This window comes from Anopheles marshallii, chromosome 3, assembly GCF_943734725.1.
Source record: "Anopheles marshallii chromosome 3, idAnoMarsDA_429_01, whole genome shotgun sequence".
In the NCBI taxonomy this organism is placed as follows: domain Eukaryota; kingdom Metazoa; phylum Arthropoda; class Insecta; order Diptera; family Culicidae; genus Anopheles; species Anopheles marshallii.
In genome coordinates, this window is record NC_071327.1 from 31,380,200 (window position 1) to 31,397,158 (window position 16,959).

Genomic DNA, 16,959 nt, shown 5'->3' on the forward strand with positions numbered 1-16,959 from the left:
GCCAAATTTCTACTGATTTCACTTTCGTTTCGCAGGCGTAAAGCAAATACTTGCGTTATCTATTTCCGGACATGTTTTTGTCCAGTTTCCTTTTTTTTGCAGTACCTGGTGTAAATTGTGGTTGATGCAGGGTCGGGAAAAAGGGGAAGAGAGTTCTTATAATGAGTAGCGTTTGCATTGTGGTATGCGTTATAGTTATTATAGTTAGATGCGTGGTAATACGTAGTTAAGCGATCTGGTACGTAAATGAAGATGCTTTTTCTTCGGCGTCCCCTCTCCTCTGCTTCTTCGTGCTGTGTAGTTATAAATCATTTCACTGTTCTACCATCTTACAGGAACATTCTTCGCACCACATCAATTCGATTCGATTGAGTCACACCAAAGAAGTGATCGGAGTGGTTTTCAGGTCCCCTCCCCAAGTACTATATAGGAAGGATGTCGTCAGTTAGGAATGCGTTCATTTCCATTCTCACTCAGCCGCCATCTTGCTACGATGGTCAATTCCTGCCACAGCTTCATCCTCCACCTCAGTTCTTAATGTCGCTGATTCGTCGCGACAAGGATCCACCGGCCGGACCGGAGCTACCGTGCATCTTGCGACCCATCGTCGTGCTCAGCATAGTGGGATAGAGATTGAGCGGTGCCATATTTGGGTTCTCGATGTGTGTCGGCGATGATATGAGCGTGGCGGTACGGTTTGCTGTGGCGGCACGGTTCAGCGATCCCAGCACTTCCTGCGGTTCCTGATAGCCCGAGTCCATGTCGTCGAAGTGTGCGTACGATTCCATCAGCGGTGTCGGATCCTCGTAATCGTAGTCAACGAATCCGGAATTCTCGAACGAGTTCTTGCTTTTCACGATTGTGCCATGTGCGGAGGGAATGTACTGCTCATGCTTGCGCCCGTAGTCGATCACTTCGTAGTGATCCTCGGGATTGCCACCGTACGATTCGGTGATGAAGTGCTGCGTTCCGTGCGGTGTCAGTGCGGCCCACAGTGTGCGGTTGTCCGGATGCGGTGGTTGCTGATGGTGATGGTGCAAGTGATTGGTCGGATAGAGAATCGTACCACCAGGCATAAATACTGCCGCCTTTGCGGTGGAGGGTTCATGGCCGAGTGTGTGCAATGGCGGTTGCTTCAAGTTGCTATCGTGGTACGAATAGCTGAACGAGCTGCAACGGAAACAGAACCGGCTGAAAAAAGGATAGAGAATTGTAATGGTTTCTGGAGTAGCATTGCCTAGAGGTGTATAAAAGGACATACTCGCGACATTTGAGCACCACCATGGCTAATAGGGCCCCAAGCAGGAGAACTCCGACACAGGATGAGATCAGCACCAGCACCCAAGTATCGTCCATTCCTAAAACGAACAAAAACATGGACGGTTGAGATATCGTAGCACGAGCGAATCGTTCCCATTACCCCTACCATTTCCGGGCAGCTCAACAAACTCCATCCCGGACTGTTCGTTCGCTTTCAGGGACGGTTCACAGATGAAGGCTGCACTGCACAGCAAGCTGTTGTTACTGTTGCCATTCGGTTTGGTGGCCACCAGTGCGTTCCGGGGCAACAGAAACGAGGACAACGGTGGCGGTGGCATCGACAGTATCATATCGGGCGGTGGCCCCAACTCGAGGCAATCCCCGAGGCAACTCATGATGTGCAGCACTCGCTTTGGCTCTGAGTCTTCACTTTGCACCACTCCAATCGATTCGGTTTACTACAATGAAAAAAGCACAATTTACACTCGTTTGTCCACTTTGCTGCTTATGTCAAACACAACAATTGATTTAACGACATCACTTTTCTATAAAACAACTTACCAGCAAGAAAATAGGCTTCCTGTCGTACGCGTTTCGTTCGCGAACTACTGGAATTCGTCCGTACCACACACACAGTTTGTTTGTGCGTAGTTGTGTTAATGCGCGGGGACTACATGCAACCTGTACGGGAAAATTTCTGTCCACGGCTCCGAGGATAGCATGGCAAGACCTATGTGTGTGTATGTGTGCGTGTCGTAAATTCGCGCACGCGTCCTTGCTCGCATGCAACCACACAATTCGGAAAGTTAGGACCGGGAAGCGTAGGGTTGGGGTGTATGTTTTTATTGATTTCTGAATTACGGGATTGCTCTGACGCCAGCAGCCCCCTTTTTGCTTGTGGGTAGAAGAAGAAAAAGGGACGAAGGAATTGGTAGCGATGAGTCAAAATAAACATCACAGTGTTTTCCCTTCCGCGAGCGGGAATTGGACGAAAACAGAAAAAAAAATGAAAGGGAAGGATATAAAGAACATGAAACAACCGAACGGGATACAGGGAGAGGGTTTCCCTACTTCCTTCCGAACACCGAGCGGGGGTTCGTAAATCGTTTCCTCCGTACGTCCTTGTTTCATAATTGAGGACGGATGCTCACCTTGCCAAGAAGGAAAATGGGAGCGGAAAATGCGCAGAACGGCACGCAGAAGGGACACATTCTTTGCACCTGTGTGCCCGTGTCTCGTCACTATGTGTATGTGTGGCGGTAGAAACGAGCGGGTTTCTATGGCTAATGCTCACTTCGGGACTGCGAAAAGCGCACTTTGGGTGAATGGAAATCTCCCTCTTCGATACGGTCTGGTGAACGAATGATGAGGTTGGTATGCTGTTGCCATTGGAATCTGCTTGCTTGGGGAGTCGTTACACAGTAGGCGCGGAGAAAGTTTTGCTAATTGGGCAAATTTTAGAATCCTCTCATGTGAGGATTATAGCTTTTTTTGTTATTTTAATTAAAACTTTAAAGCCTTTCATGTTGGCAGAATACATTATGAAGGGTATTCGTAGAATCGTTGATGGCTTGATGTCTGCGTCCAATAGGGATTTAAAATAAAGAATTTGGAATTTTTTTACTGGAAAACGTGCTGTGGACAAAAGACAGTGACGATATCAAACTCCAATCACTTAATTCCGAAGACTACGGAACTAGTTTAAGGACATAAATCGTTGATTGTACAGGCGTATCCTGCAAGTTCCTGTACTATCTTCGTATCCACAAGATCTTCGTGTTCGAGCGCATCTACTTTACCGAAGTAGGCGCTGTACCTAAACTCTGGAATAGAAATAGAAAACAACTTACGGATGTTAGAATTCCGTAGGTACAACACCGCCATACACCGTTTTATAGCATTAAACCTCACAATTCAGGTTATTGATATCCAGGAGAATGATTGCTATTCATGCAATACTTGCGTTGACAACAAATGCGTGCAATTACAGACAATTGCATCCCGTAACAGCATCCTCAGTTCATTGGACTTGAAGTTATCTACCGAAAAATGCCCTCAAGAGCAAACAGACATCCGCACGGAGTACATATTTAGCAACAGCGTAATCAACAAACGCTTCGCCAGATAATCCTGAAAGATAATTCGTGCACAATCGTCAAACACATACGATATGTGATCTACGCGAAAGAAGTCGACGGCCTCAGTTACTACGAAGCAGAGTGAATTGACTTTTATTTGTTTTTCTTATTTTCTGGCCATCACGTCCGGGCGTATTTCTGGCCAACAGTAGCTTTGTTTGCATTCTGTAGATTAAGATATTATAGCGGAAGCTACTTTCAGATCGTAGAAGTTACCTCTGCTATGGACATCACTTAGGCTACGTCCTGTGCACTACGTGGTTTGTACTGCATCATCCTTGTAGACGTGGCTACTCCCATTGTAGATGGGCCTCTCATCGCTCATTACGACACGATCAGCTGCTGGGTCTTAGCGGAAGATCTCATGCTCAAACAAGGGATTTTTCGCTGCTTTATCCGTCTCACTCACCAAAGCCTTCCTGCCGACTCAGACTTCTATCACCCTGTTGACTGTTGGACCATCACCAAATGATAATAGAAACCCCCTGGTCTCAGGCGTATCATGCCCGAGAGTCCACAGCATCAAACAGTGGAGAGGCTTAGATCTTTGTGTTGGACATTACGGATAGCGTTGGAGACATTGCAAATCCATGGACAACATTTGAATTAAACAAAAAAAAGTCATTCCCTTATCTTCCCGATCCATCCAACCACCCGGGCCTCCACCACCTAAACTCCCATTATGCTAACATGAATGAAATCCCTCCACCCGGGTCGCTCTTCCCGCTTTTAGTCACGCAGCACAACGAGGAACGTGAACGCCGAACCGACGGCTTTTCGGGTGAGGGATCTTAAATCGCGATCGCTTCAAGCACACACACGCGCGCGCGTAGGGCTGTTCGCGCTATCTTGACATCTTTTAAAATAGCTCATCCGCGGAGTGGCAAGCCCGCAGTCGTATCCGCGCCAATCATCCGGTAAGGTTGCAGTGTTCGAGGTGTGTGCATGGGACTCCGTGTGGGACTCCACTTTCTCCGTAGTGTCGAGAGAACGCCTGCCACTTTAGGGCATTTGTTGTGCTCAGAAGCGTCGCTTGTCGCTAAAAATATCTAATCGACCGTAATTGACGTCCACCGGGCCATTTCCGTGTTTGCCTTTTGCCGGTGGTGTGGACCGATGTGTTAGAGTTGTAAGTTTGCAGTTGGAAAACGTGTGTGCAAAGATTGCTAATTTGGAGCGTAAACTCCAGCAATGGATCCAAGTGCTACGGGTGGGGAAGGTGACGATGGGACCTCGGCACCGGAGCAACGGCTGCTCTTTTCCGCGGTTGATTATGTCATCTTCTTCTCAATGCTCGGTATGTCGGCACTGATCGGTGTGTACTATGGATTCTTTGCCAAGCAGAAGCAAAACAACACGGCCGAATATCTGCTCGGTAGCAAGCAGATGAAGGTGTTTCCGGTTGCCATGTCGCTGACAGCGACGTAAGTGAACACTGTTTAATACAGCTCCTCATCCACACCGGAATATGTATGGGTATGACCTTCCCTGCGATCACTCTCACCTCTTCCAGCCATATCTCAGCTATCACGATGCTTGGTGTACCGGCGGAGATGTACAAGTACGGCATACAGTACTGGGCCTGTTCAATATCGGGCCTGATCGTGACCATCTTCATGGTGTACGTCTTTTTGCCCGTGTTCCACGAGCTGCAAACAGTCTCCTGCTATAGCTACATTGAGCAACGATTCGACAAACGGACCCGCACGTTAGCCAGCGGTCTCTTCATGTTCTACTGCCTACTGAACACACCCGTTATCATCTATGCGCCTGCCATTGCCTTCAGCCAAGGTATATCCCCTGTATGATCTCCGAACTGATCTACGTTCGCTATCTCACTTCACGCTTTATCACCATCTCTCACCACAGTCACCGGTATCAATGTGCACATCATTACGCCGATGATTTGCTGTATCTGCATTTTCTACACAACATTCGGTGGCATACGGTACGGTTTTTTTTTTTTCGTTGGGCACACTACGGGAGCCCCCTTGTCGATGGACAGATTGAGGCGGAATAAACGTGTGTTTCACCTTCTTCATTAAGCGAATCGTTATTGCTTTCAGGGCGGTAATATGGACGGACACGCTACAGTTCGGGGCCATGCTGTGTGCGCTGTTCGTCGTAATGACACTCGGGACCTTGCAGCTCGGTGGAGTGATCAACGTGTTTCGACTAGCGGAGGCTGGTGGTCGTTTGATATGGTTTAAGTGAGTTAGTAAACTGTCTTCAATGCAGGCACTCATTCCTAATCCAACCGATCTGCCCACTTTATTCTTCCAGTATGGATCCTGATCCTTACCTTCGTACCTCGTTCTGGCTAGTGTCGGTGGGTTTAACCTCGATGTGGATATCAAACATCGGAGTAACGCCAGAGTGTGTACAGCGCTTCTTAACCATACCGGACATGTCAGGCGCCAAGAAGTATGTCGTCTCCTGATGCATTCCTATCCTTTTTCTAATTCAATCCTTTCCTTTTGCAGGGCAGTTTGGATCTTCGGCGTTGGCCACATCCTCGTAAAACTGTTCTCCGTCTACAACGGTTTACTGATCTTCGGCAAGTACCATGACTGCGACCCTATCCACGAGGGCACGGTACAGAAGTACGATCAGATTTTCGCGTACTATGTGCTGGACGTTGCACGGCACATACCCGGCCTGCCGGGTCTATTTGTGGTGGGTATCTTCTCGGCCGCCCTATCCTCAATGTCTACCAGCATGAACACACTGTCCGGCACACTATTCGAGGACTTCATTCGACCACGATTCGCTCTCAAGGACAAAACAGCCAGCACGGTGGTTAAAGCCATGGTGATGACGATCGGTGTGATCTGCCTGTTGCTGGTGTTTGTCGTTGAACAGCTGGGCAGTATCTTCAGCCTGGCCATATCCGTGTCCGGCGTTACCTCCGGTACGATGCTAGGTATCTTCTTCCTTGGCATGTTCTCGCCGCACATTAACGGACGAGGTGCTTTCTGGGGTGCGATCGTATCGTTGATATCACTCAGTGCAATTGCTGTCGGAGCTCAGCTAGAGATACTCGGGGGACATCTGAAGTATGAGAGCTTACCCTTCCGGTACGATGGCTGCAGTGGATTCAACGCAACAGGGTAAATACTGTTATAGATAGCTATTCCTCCCTACAGAAAGCCTCTAAAGGATTCTGGTTTGATTTGCAGTGTGGAAACAAGCACCTTCTATCGCGATGCGGCAGGACACGACAACTCCGAGGTGCCGTGGGTATTTCGCATTGGTTTCATGTACTACTCACTGCTCGGTACAATCATCGTCATCGTTGTAGGCATCGTGGTAAGCTACGCAACTGGGGGACAGAAAGAACGAGTGCCGCTTAACCTGCTCACTCCATGGGTGCGGCCACTGTACCGCACACTAGACTACACACCCGAAAAAGGCGAATACAAACTAACGCGAAGTTGTGAAATGACGGATATAGAGAAAATCCCTAAATGAATTCCACAAATCGTACACAAAACCCTTAACCGTGTCGCTCTGTTCCTCTGTCCGATCAGCTCATCCGTTCACTACCCGACCGCGGGTCGGATATAGATTTTGTTTGGCATTTTGCTCACTATATACCGCAGACGTTCTTCGCGCAAATGTTTCGCCAACAGCGTAGCGGCCTGATCGGCAACGTCAAAGTCCTGTTTAAGCGTCTCGTTGTAACATTCGTGTAACCAGTGGACCGCCTTGGATACGTTCGCACCAAACACACTAAACACGTCTCGCGTATGCTGGTACCGGGCTGGATTAACCATATCCGTCAGGAGGTAGATCAATGCGTGACGTACGGCGGACTGCTGACGGATGGTAATGTACGGAATCTCAACCGATGGAAGTGCTGCCTGAGCGGCCTCGAGTGCCATTAGTGCCCCGTGGCAGGTAGATCGTGCATCCAAGGCTAGTGTGATCGTTTCTTCCGCACTTTTCGACGGTCGTATCAGCTCCCAATAGTCCACCACCTGGTGCAGTCCTTTGGCTGCCGCTCTGAGTAATCCACCGGCAATGCGCCATTGTTCAACGGCCCCGCCAAGGCGATCTCTTACGTCCCGTGCCGAATCCAGTTCGGCGTCCAGCTTCTGTTCAGTCAATGTACCGTACGCTCCGTTGTAAACTGTCGCTAATAAACGATCCTGTTCGAGATACAATCGCTTTAGCTGTTCGAAAGCTGTGCGTAGCGTCAGGGTACGCTTTCGTGAGTGCACTATCATCTCCTCGCGGAAGTGATCTGCTTCCTGGTCCATCGCGGTACGGGAAAGCCTTGCAATGAACTCTTCCTGCTGTGCCGCCTTGAATTGATTGGACACAATGTCTAGCTTGAGGATGATCTGAAATTGTAAAGTAAATGCAGAAGTTAATTTTCACATCCAGACATCCTTCGCAATCGTCTCACTTCTTCAACGTACTTCACGAACCTTAACCATCTCTTTACGTGCGCTTTCGGTTGGACTATCTATTTCAGCAGATAACGGCCGTTTTAGTACACCTCCAGGTACCCCATTCGGGATGATTCCATTAGGAAGGGCCTCATTTGGTAGTGGTGGTGATGGGGCTTGAGGTGCTACCACATCCTGGCCAGTGCTATTACCCACTGAACCCTTTGCACCTTTCAATAACTCGACCCACGCTTCAGCCGTCATGAGCCTTGGTCCGGGTGTAGTACTTTCAAGCGCACAGATTTCTTCGTCCAACCGTCGATAGGCTTCAACCAAAGATTCGGGATGTTTCGGCCCTAGGGAAGGCAGTCGTCCTTGCTCGTTGGTGTCCACTACGGGCGTCGTAGGATGTGGAATCGGTTCCTCCAGCACAACGGACGATGAACATCCCATACCGGTGGTCATCACTGTACGAAAACCATTCGAGTGTCCTGGTAGGCGCCGTCGAAAATTGTAACAGAACGCTCGAGGATGGACCATCGGCAAACTGCAGGTTCGTTTCACGTCCGATTATCGACTGCGACCGATGCGATAGTTTGGCTCGCCTTATTCATCAATCACGTACGCATACGGTGTGTGTGAGTTTTAGTAACGAGTGTCACGCTACCCTTGCTCTTTAAGCTCGACACCTCGTGTCCTCGTGTGCTTATCTATATCGTTTCATCGCAACACAAAACGACATATTCATCGTATTAACAATAACGTTATCCTGGCGTGACATCGCAACATGCAAGCAATAACATACACTCATACAACCGCACCGAAGGAAGTTTGTTCTGATCGGAACACAAGAATGATTATTTTCTAATTCAGTTACCGGTTGCGAACATATCCGGTACGAAGCGGTCTATCATATCGACGCACAAATAAATGAACAATACGTTCGTTAGGAAGGCATCAGTGTTGAATAGTGCCAGATCATAAGCCTTGATAAAGCGGGTGAGCTGTTGAAAGAGGTTTCTTCACAGTGTTCCGATTAGTGAAAATTGTGATACAAGTGTACTACTTGACGTTGTTCCGTAAGGTTGCGTATATGATTTGAAGAGTCAAAGAATCAAGAATGAAACGATTGCGGAAGAGGATCGAGCAAGCATACAAGCACTATTTTCGACCCCAGAGTTCTAATAATTGACAAAGGAGGTAGTAAAATACCTATACCGAAATGATTGCTATTGCAGACGTCTAGTGTCGATGCCCTTGATTCGTAACCTTCAGACCATACAATTGATAGCCGCGATTATTCCATCACGCTTTCGTGCCTCGCTTAGTGTCAAAAGCGAAGGTCACTGTTACGACCTGTTTTAACTGATCCATAAGGATAGTAAACTATTACAGCACGAGACTCTACTGTAGCGCATTTTTTAAGAAGAAAGAAAGCAAAACAAACCTACAGACTTATCTTCTGCACTGTTCTTCTCTTTTCATAAGACCTTATTATTCTTTATTAGACTAAACCGTCCGAGTACCTTGTATCGGTTTGTTTTTCACAAATTTCGCGCAAAACTATCCATTAGGACTATGTACCTCAACTGTAAACTGTAATGTGTTGTTGTATTTTCTTTTGTCTAGCCACACTAAATCTTTTATCGATTTAGCGCTATTTACATGGACCGAACACGTGTCGTTTATCAGGACTCGGTTACAACAGCTGCTCTCCTGTTTTTTTTTGTTTATCTATCCCATTACTAATATCATTTTAACAGCGAGAATTCACAAAAAGGAAACATAAACAATCACGAACAAATATGAATTTAAGTGTTTTTTTAGAATCTTGGACTATCGTTTTATGCGGGCGTTTGATTGGTTAGTGGAACGGAAACGGTTTGGGGAGCACTAAATGAAACTTCACTTACTTTACTTACTGAGCACGCTGATATTAGTGGATTATTATTTTTGTTTTAAATCATGGTCTCATCTAATAGAACTAATGACCCGCACGTGAATAACTGCGATAAGTAAATCATTCTAAGGATCTCTCATATGTAATTCGTGGTGATTTTTACCCAGCAAGGCAACCGAGTTGATTAGCAAATTTACAGTAATTTTTATCAAATGTAGTTTTGATCGAGTCTACTGCAAGATGATCACATATTATGTTTCTTTTATTCTTTTATAGCAAAAATATTTGCAAATTGAAAATTTTCAACAATAGCTTTCAAAATTGTGAAAGTTAAGTATCAAAATGTATCGTTCGCAAATGAAGCTGTTTAAAAACATTGAAAGAAGAGCAGAAATGTATTATAGAAATGTTTTTCGCCCAAACAAGCCACGAATTCAATTTAAGACCTTAAAGACAATTTCAAACCGAAAACCCCATTTTTGGAAATGCTCATACGCGCTAGTGGTTGGGTTTGGCTAAGCGCGGTAAAATAATACTCTACATAAGGAAAATAATATTAACAACGAAAACAAAAGCCGAATAACACCTCAACAGACAGTCCTATTTCGGCACGTTTTCCCATTGCCCGTTTGGCGAGAAGTAACGATCACAGCGATCCCTCCCTGCTGCGGCAGTGCTCTCCCGTCCACAGGTCAAGGATACGCTTCCTAACGTTTACCAATTGTGTAAGATCACAGGAATGACTAAGACAGCGCAGGGTGCCCAGATACGATTGTTTTAACAGCTGCAACCGGCGCACGATTCGATCGCGTTCGCACGTGTTCGCTGTGTGACGGCGCCATTCCAGCAAACTCAACCGAATGCCGTCGGTAAGTTCCCACTTGAGCATATGCAGGCAATCGTTGAGCGATGCTTTGTTCTGAAGTTTGGAAATGAAAACAGGAGTAATTAAAAACAATTATTTATATTTCCAACACGACGGCTTTTGCCGTATTATTGGACAAACTTGTTTAGTTGTAGTACGAAAAAGCATACACAACAATAGTGACATCACTTACCACATTGGAACAAAGCAAAAAATTGGCATGCAATCGTTCGGCCGGAGATAGATTGGAAAGTATGAATCCGATTATGTTGGGTACGTTGACTTTCAACGCTTCGGGAAAGATTCGACTTTCCGCTTTTCTGTAACGATCAACGAGAGCAATTAGACTGCTGTTCCCACGAATGCAAAGCATCAGCAACATACCTTCCATTTGGGAAAATTAAAAGCGATGGAAACACATCCATCGTGTACTCCCAGGGCAGATCGTTCAGTTCACCATCTATTCGGACAAACCAAAGGTTCGGTTGATGTCGCAACATGCGTGATACCGTGAGCAGGTGGTGCGCTTGTATGTAGCAGAAGGCACACTGGGCTGAGTAGAAGCTAACCACCACGGTGCGGTTCGAGTCGAGTACGGTGCGCTGGAAATTACTCGAGTAAATCTCTCTCACACGATGATAGGTGCGCGGAGCACGAACTCGTTCCGGTTCTTCGGGACCACTAGGTGGCACTGATGGGTGTTCCGATTCGGATGTATTGGTTGTTTCACTGTTTGTTTGCTTTTCTGTCCCTTTCGTCACCCGCTGATGAGATGCCTTTTCCGCTTTGGCCTTTGCTTCGGCCGCATCCAGCAACGTCCGATGAAGGTCAAGATATAGCTGATCTTGTTCTACAAACTTTACAGCATTGAACGTGTGACTGTGTTCATAAGTCGTGTTCTTCGATCGCAGAAAGCGTGCCAAGGATCGATTGTAGTAATCGTGTACGAATTTCGACAAAGTATGAAGATTAATCGGATCACGCAACACATACGCCGACTCATCGGTAGGATCCACGATAAATGCAACGGTACGATTAGGCTCGTGCAACACATCCACCCCTAGCCGTTCGCCGAACGCATGATACAGCGTGCTATCCATACTGATGAAGGTAAGCGTTTTATTGTGCTTACAGGATAATCCACCTATGGCGGAGTAATAATCCACCGATTCCTTCTGCCGTTCCGGTTCACCGAAGAAAATGTTCGACATTTCCGCTTCCGCTAGCTGCAACAGTTCGCACTGCTGACGCAGATTTTGTCTCGCAAGCAACTTGGGCCCGCGATAGTCGTGCTCGGAATCGATCATGGATGTAGCGATTGAATGCGCTTGTTCATAGTTTGTGTTTACCTCGTTATACCGCCTCGACGAACAGCCATCCGTTTGCCACAGCAGGCTATGCTTACGGGACCTATCTGGTCCAAATGCACCGCACTCTTGCTTTCCGCATCCCACAGCCGGCGCAATGTCACAGTATTCCTCTGCTGAAGGCTTTCCGTCCACCGGTTTGCCATCAACAAACTTTGAAGAGTTGAGCACATTCACGAACGATACCGATACGGTCGACTTGAACCCGTCCTTGCACCTGTTGCGACGGTATCGATGGCTACCCGGAGGACCTTCGCCGTCTTCCTCCTCCTGCGATGGATGACGTCCCAGTACACGCACACAGTGATCACGCTTTTCAACGTATCGTGCCGTGTTTGCCGTTCGCTGCTCTGCGATGTATTCGCGTGCCATTTCCAATATCCATGCATCACCCGGACAGTTGTAGTACTGCATACTGAGCTGCCGCAGCATCATGTACGCGTCGGAACTGTCTTCGTACAGTGGACGAGGAGTGAGTAGCATCAGCACCGGACCTTGCCGTAAGTAAGGTGCAAGTGTGGTCGATTTTACGTTCCCCGGTGGTGCAATCCACATTGACACTACGTGAAGATGTTTATGAACCCAACCGATAAGATCCTGCGGTGTCCAGGGACTATTTCCTTCATATTCCTAAAAACAACACGAAATGTCGTAATGAATCATAAAGGCTGGTAAATTTTGGACGTTGATAAGCTTACAATTGTTTCATTCCACAGGTACAATCGGATCGAGGGGACCGTTTCAACGCCAAACAATTTGGAAGACTGGCCCGTCACGACTCCAAACGATACTTCCTGGAACGGATCCTTCTCAAGCCATTTCAATGAAGCTTGATAGTAACGCTGGTAAAGTTTGCTATCCTTTTCCACATCTAAAAATACGACCAATACAGCCTTTAAGAAGAAACACACATTATTTCCTAACCCTTGCTAGATGGGTGCTTTGCGTTTACATACATCCTTCCCGGTCATGTGATCCATTAGATCCCCGGGACTGCCGAAACGATGCATTGGGAGCATTAGTGATTGCATAAAACGGGACAGTGCAGCCGTAGTCCATGCTTGATGATACTGTACTGCCAAGCCGCTCGGTTGGTACGCCATCAGCACGGGCCACGATTGGACCTTGGTGTATCGTGCGCGACATTCTCCACCCGGTTGCCAGCAGTTGATGGCGGCAAAGTGTGCCTCGCGGTAGTACAGCTGTGCTACGCGTTCGTACGCGTGTCGCGCATATTGACTTTCCGCACACCACGGTGCATAGTACAGGACGAGCGAAAGTTCCGATACGGAAACGCGCGTCTGTGTCGTCCCTAGTGCACCGGTTGGCCAATCGTTCACTAGTGAACCCTTCGAAAAGAATGGAACTGGTGGCGGTGCCTTGGATATTTTCGGCGGACTGTTCTGGATCGTCGCGTACGTAGTTAGAATAAGGGCCAGTATGCAGAGCACCTCGCGCCCGTAAATGATTATCATGCTGATGCGATTGTACCGACGAGTCTTTTCGTCCACCGTTCCACTGTTCAACTGTCCGTTATCACTCGGTTGTTCGGGTTGAACCGTTGCCACGTTATCATTTTCTGCTGCTGCTAGCGGTCGTTCCGTTACCAGTGCCACCGAACACGCATTCTCGGTGTCATCGCCATGTCGTTCCGGGGATGCGGAAATGGTACTGGCTAGTAGGCCACGGTGACGTTGTGCTTTGCGCCCTGGAAACTGCTGACGTCGCAGTTGGTGGCTGGTTTGGTGACTGGGATTGTTTGCTGCAGCTGTCGATAACGTCGACGGTGCCGGTGCTGGTGGTGTTGGTAGCGATGATAGTGGTGGTAGTGCAGGACGTCGCGTCGATTCTTGAAAGTTGCTGCTGCTGCAATCTTCTGCTGACGGGTCTAATGTTAGTGCATGCATAGGGAAGTGCTTTCATTCGCCTTGATCGCTGATGTCGGAGCCCGTTGAGGTAGAGCAAGTACCACGTCATTACCCTCTTGCAGAACGGATTGCTTTCGTTCAAAACATTCTACTCTGTTTGCGTTCTCTGCACACGGGCCGAACCGAGCACAACTCGCGGAAGCACCGACTACTGCAAGCTGCTGTTCGCTGCTGGACAACAAACGTCGACAAATTCTCACACGGGCTGGTATCGTCCACTGGTCATTGTAGCAAATCTGTCCGTCTAGAAAATCCAATTATCGAATTCCTTTCCTTTTTTACTCCGTAATCCAATTTTGCGAGCAAAATAAGAAACACATAAAAACACACACACACAGCTTCACTACCACTGACAACTGTCGTTCAGAACCTCTTGACAGCTGTGCTATTTTTTTCTTGCCGTATAACCAAGTGCACTGTGAGTGCTCTCTTGGTTATCGGAATTTCTCGAAGTAAAGTCTTGATAATAAATCAAAAACAAACTTTTGAATTGTCCGATAGTTGTGAAACAACTCCAATTTTAATTGCATTCAGCTGAAACAATTCTTAAACAATCTAACAGTTTGTTTTAGATTTATTATTAAAAAGTCACTTCACGCAATGTGGATGACCGATGAATCCTCACCGTGCGTTAGGTTGTCAATAATGGCGCTCAAAATACGCAGATTCAACGGATTTCGTGATCGATTATTTTCATTCGAGTTCATTTTGTTCTGTTCGTAAACATCCTGCAAAATACAAATCAGTAAATAGTATGGAGAATACACCGAAAAGTTCGAGACAATCGACCCGTATCAGACAAAGAAACATTCACGAGTTTATGGGTAATATAAGCCGGAAACAACAACATCCTCTTAATCGTTCAAATCAAAGCGTAACCAATGCAGCGTCTTCAGAGGGGTGTACATCCAAAGCGAAAGTTCCCAACGCACCAGCCGAAATAGTGGAATCTATCCCTGCGCAACAGCTGTTAGGAAATTCATATGCCCGGGAACTGTTCTTCCGCCACACCAATACCATGGAAGTGTTGGCACAAATGCTTCCCCAAAGTAGTGGTACTATCCTAGAACATTTTGCGGCCCAGCTGTACGAAGATTTTATTACAAAACCGAGACGTCCTAAAGTCCGCAAGTATATAGAAGCAATACGATTCGATACGCGCTATGCGGAAGGCATGTTTCGCCTTGCTCTAAAAGTGCCAATCAGCAGCGCACAGGAGCACACAGTCTACCAGCAAAAGCTGACACAAGCGGGTATCAAAAAGATGTGCTTCGTCGACATGATACAAGACAATTTAGTTCTGGAACATAAGGAAAAGGTAGTGAATGTTTTAAAGGAAAGGTTTGGCGAAAACTGGCCCCTCAAGTTGGGCAAGTTACCAAAGTACATGTCCACAAGCCAGCGACTACTTGAAGATGCGGAACGTAGATTTATATGCCGACTAAAGCACCAATCATCCCTGAAGGGCGGCTGGTTACTACGGGTACCGGAAGTGGTACAGCAACTAACTCGAGAGTCCAGGATTCCGAGCGAGCAGCGAAAAAATTTGATATGGGCAACTTTGCGGTTCGATAATGACTATCTAAATAAGAAATATAGCACGGGTGATTATAGTAGATTCCAGAACGACGTGGACATTAACATGGAAGATTTCATGGAGTGTCAGCCGCAACGTACTACTGTAATAGAACTGGAAGCAAATAAAGGCGAAAACGAAATTGGCAGACTTGACACAGCCACAGTACGGCACCCCTCGAGAATGTGCTCCATAGGACAGAACAACAATGACGTGCCGGCAATAGTTCAACCATCCCCAAAACCCACATCAGTTCAACGCACAATACACAATCAACGGACTGCAGCCATACCTACAGCGATATCCCGAAACAAAGAATACAATCCAAGGGCGCCTTGTCCTATACGTACGGGGTGCATCATGTACGAATCGGATTCTTCCCTGGACTCAACATTCAATAATAATGCTTCAAAAGTGACAAACAATCCAACTAATCAAACGATTGAATTCGCACCAATAGTCCAGAAACATTTAACTCAACAAAACACTCCTCTAAGCCAAGTAGTTCCTCTTCCGGATTCGGAAATCTTCGCACCTTTGGTTACCTCCACACAGAACCAATCTCAAGCAATTGAATACCAACCCGTAAACGAGGCTGCAGTGACTTCGTCCACTCAGGACCCTCTACAACTGACCGGAGTGATCTCAACCCTGTCACCTTTCAATGCGAGGACATCGAGCCTAACACCTACCACCAGTGTTTTGCCGCTTACAGAAACGATAAGACGAGATATTCACACCCATACGCAATTACAATCTAGTTCCAGCATACCGCCGTACCAAGCACTGGAAACACATACCCCAAGCGAGTCAACGCCTGCAATCAATGTGGTGTCATTGAGCAGGTTCTGCATTAAACAAGATCCCAGCGAACGGTCGTCGCAAAGCGACACATCCGGATATGAAGGATATGTAGAAATATTACCGGACTCACCCGAAGTTATCACAATTGACAGTGACTCATCGGCCGGTTTTAACGCGTCCATGGATCGGATAAATGACCGAGTGTGTGAAATACTATCAGATGAAGCGATGCAAACGACCACTGGCCGAAAAGGAGAACTTTATCTGTCGTGCGCTGAAGGGAGCATGGTGACATGAGCATGATATGTATGCATGCATGATAAGATCGGGCGCAAATCAGAAACTAATTCATTTCTTTCTTTGTTGCAGGTAAAATCGACCAATAAAATCCTCTCATATATTCAGGCGAACGCCATTATGCATAGCTTTCTTGTTAGCCATTCGTTCTTTACGGACAATAAATTATTTTTTTTATATGCATCATCCTTCCAAATAGATGAAAACTTCAGCAATCATCTTATAAAAATCAATCCACATCCCGGAATACACTGATGACACACACGTCGAGTTTCTCCCACATACATAGCTAAGGACTGGTGTATAGTAAAAGTCGCATGACGGTAACGAAATTTCTCGTCCGAAGAAGGAGAGCATTTGAAATCAACCCGTTTGCACAGTTTCCCATTAGTTGCTCCTTATGTATTGCTTGGGAAGCTTACACAGACGG

General features: G+C 46.8%; 5 protein-coding genes across 5 annotated transcripts; 2 read left to right on the plus strand and 3 right to left on the minus strand.

Annotated features, from left to right (window-relative positions):
- Nucleotides 1-527: 527 nt before the first annotated feature.
- Nucleotides 528-1,661, minus strand: LOC128714355 (uncharacterized). Its single transcript, XM_053809229.1, has 3 exons — nucleotides 1,427-1,661; nucleotides 1,262-1,358; nucleotides 528-1,191 (listed from the first exon to the last, which is right to left on the minus strand). The coding sequence occupies exons 1-3, from the start codon at nucleotides 1,653-1,655 to the stop codon at nucleotides 528-530; spliced, it is 990 nt and encodes a 329-aa protein (XP_053665204.1). The 5' UTR covers nucleotides 1,656-1,661.
- A 2,928-nt stretch (nucleotides 1,662-4,589) lies between these two features.
- Nucleotides 4,590-6,869, plus strand: LOC128714078 (sodium-coupled monocarboxylate transporter 1-like). The gene is made up of 7 exons (XM_053808953.1): nucleotides 4,590-4,822; nucleotides 4,912-5,189; nucleotides 5,268-5,346; nucleotides 5,465-5,608; nucleotides 5,682-5,822; nucleotides 5,882-6,508; nucleotides 6,578-6,869. The coding sequence occupies exons 1-7, from the start codon at nucleotides 4,590-4,592 to the stop codon at nucleotides 6,867-6,869; spliced, it is 1,794 nt and encodes a 597-aa protein (XP_053664928.1).
- A 71-nt stretch (nucleotides 6,870-6,940) lies between these two features.
- Nucleotides 6,941-8,332, minus strand: LOC128715078 (uncharacterized). The gene is made up of 2 exons (XM_053809960.1): nucleotides 7,823-8,332; nucleotides 6,941-7,744 (listed from the first exon to the last, which is right to left on the minus strand). The coding sequence occupies exons 1-2, from the start codon at nucleotides 8,330-8,332 to the stop codon at nucleotides 6,941-6,943; spliced, it is 1,314 nt and encodes a 437-aa protein (XP_053665935.1).
- A 2,006-nt stretch (nucleotides 8,333-10,338) lies between these two features.
- Nucleotides 10,339-13,831, minus strand: LOC128714490 (uncharacterized). Its single transcript, XM_053809363.1, has 5 exons — nucleotides 12,881-13,831; nucleotides 12,623-12,817; nucleotides 10,942-12,554; nucleotides 10,751-10,877; nucleotides 10,339-10,611 (listed from the first exon to the last, which is right to left on the minus strand). The coding sequence occupies exons 1-5, from the start codon at nucleotides 13,829-13,831 to the stop codon at nucleotides 10,339-10,341; spliced, it is 3,159 nt and encodes a 1,052-aa protein (XP_053665338.1).
- Nucleotides 13,832-14,606: 775 nt separating this feature from the next.
- Nucleotides 14,607-16,618, plus strand: LOC128712490 (uncharacterized). Its single transcript, XM_053807381.1, has 2 exons — nucleotides 14,607-15,525; nucleotides 16,602-16,618. Exons 1-2 carry the CDS (start codon nucleotides 14,607-14,609, stop codon nucleotides 16,616-16,618), a joined length of 936 nt encoding a protein of 311 aa, XP_053663356.1.
- The last annotated feature ends 341 nt before the right edge of the window (nucleotides 16,619-16,959 follow it).

Coding starts and splice junctions, on each gene's coding strand:
- LOC128714355 (XM_053809229.1), bottom strand. CDS start 1,655: ATGAGTTGCCTCGGGGATTGCCTCGAGTTGGGGCCACCGCCCGATATG. Junction 1,359..1,426: donor TGTTGAGCTGCCCGGAAATG/GTAGGGGTAATG, acceptor TGTTCGTTTTAG/GAATGGACGATACTTGGGTG. Junction 1,192..1,261: donor GTGGTGCTCAAATGTCGCGA/GTATGTCCTTTT, acceptor TCCTTTTTTCAG/CCGGTTCTGTTTCCGTTGCA.
- LOC128714078 (XM_053808953.1), top strand. CDS start 4,590: ATGGATCCAAGTGCTACGGGTGGGGAAGGTGACGATGGGACCTCGGCA. Junction 5,190..5,267: donor TGCCATTGCCTTCAGCCAAG/GTATATCCCCTG, acceptor CTCTCACCACAG/TCACCGGTATCAATGTGCAC. Junction 5,609..5,681: donor GGTCGTTTGATATGGTTTAA/GTGAGTTAGTAA, acceptor TTATTCTTCCAG/TATGGATCCTGATCCTTACC.
- LOC128712490 (XM_053807381.1), top strand. CDS start 14,607: ATGGAGAATACACCGAAAAGTTCGAGACAATCGACCCGTATCAGACAA.
- LOC128715078 (XM_053809960.1), bottom strand. CDS start 8,332: ATGGTCCATCCTCGAGCGTTCTGTTACAATTTTCGACGGCGCCTACCA. Junction 7,745..7,822: donor AGATGGTTAAGGTTCGTGAA/GTACGTTGAAGA, acceptor TTACAATTTCAG/ATCATCCTCAAGCTAGACAT.
- LOC128714490 (XM_053809363.1), bottom strand. CDS start 13,831: ATGCATGCACTAACATTAGACCCGTCAGCAGAAGATTGCAGCAGCAGC. Junction 12,555..12,622: donor ACCTGTGGAATGAAACAATT/GTAAGCTTATCA, acceptor TGTTGTTTTTAG/GAATATGAAGGAAATAGTCC. Junction 10,878..10,941: donor TTAATTTTCCCAAATGGAAG/GTATGTTGCTGA, acceptor TGATCGTTACAG/AAAAGCGGAAAGTCGAATCT.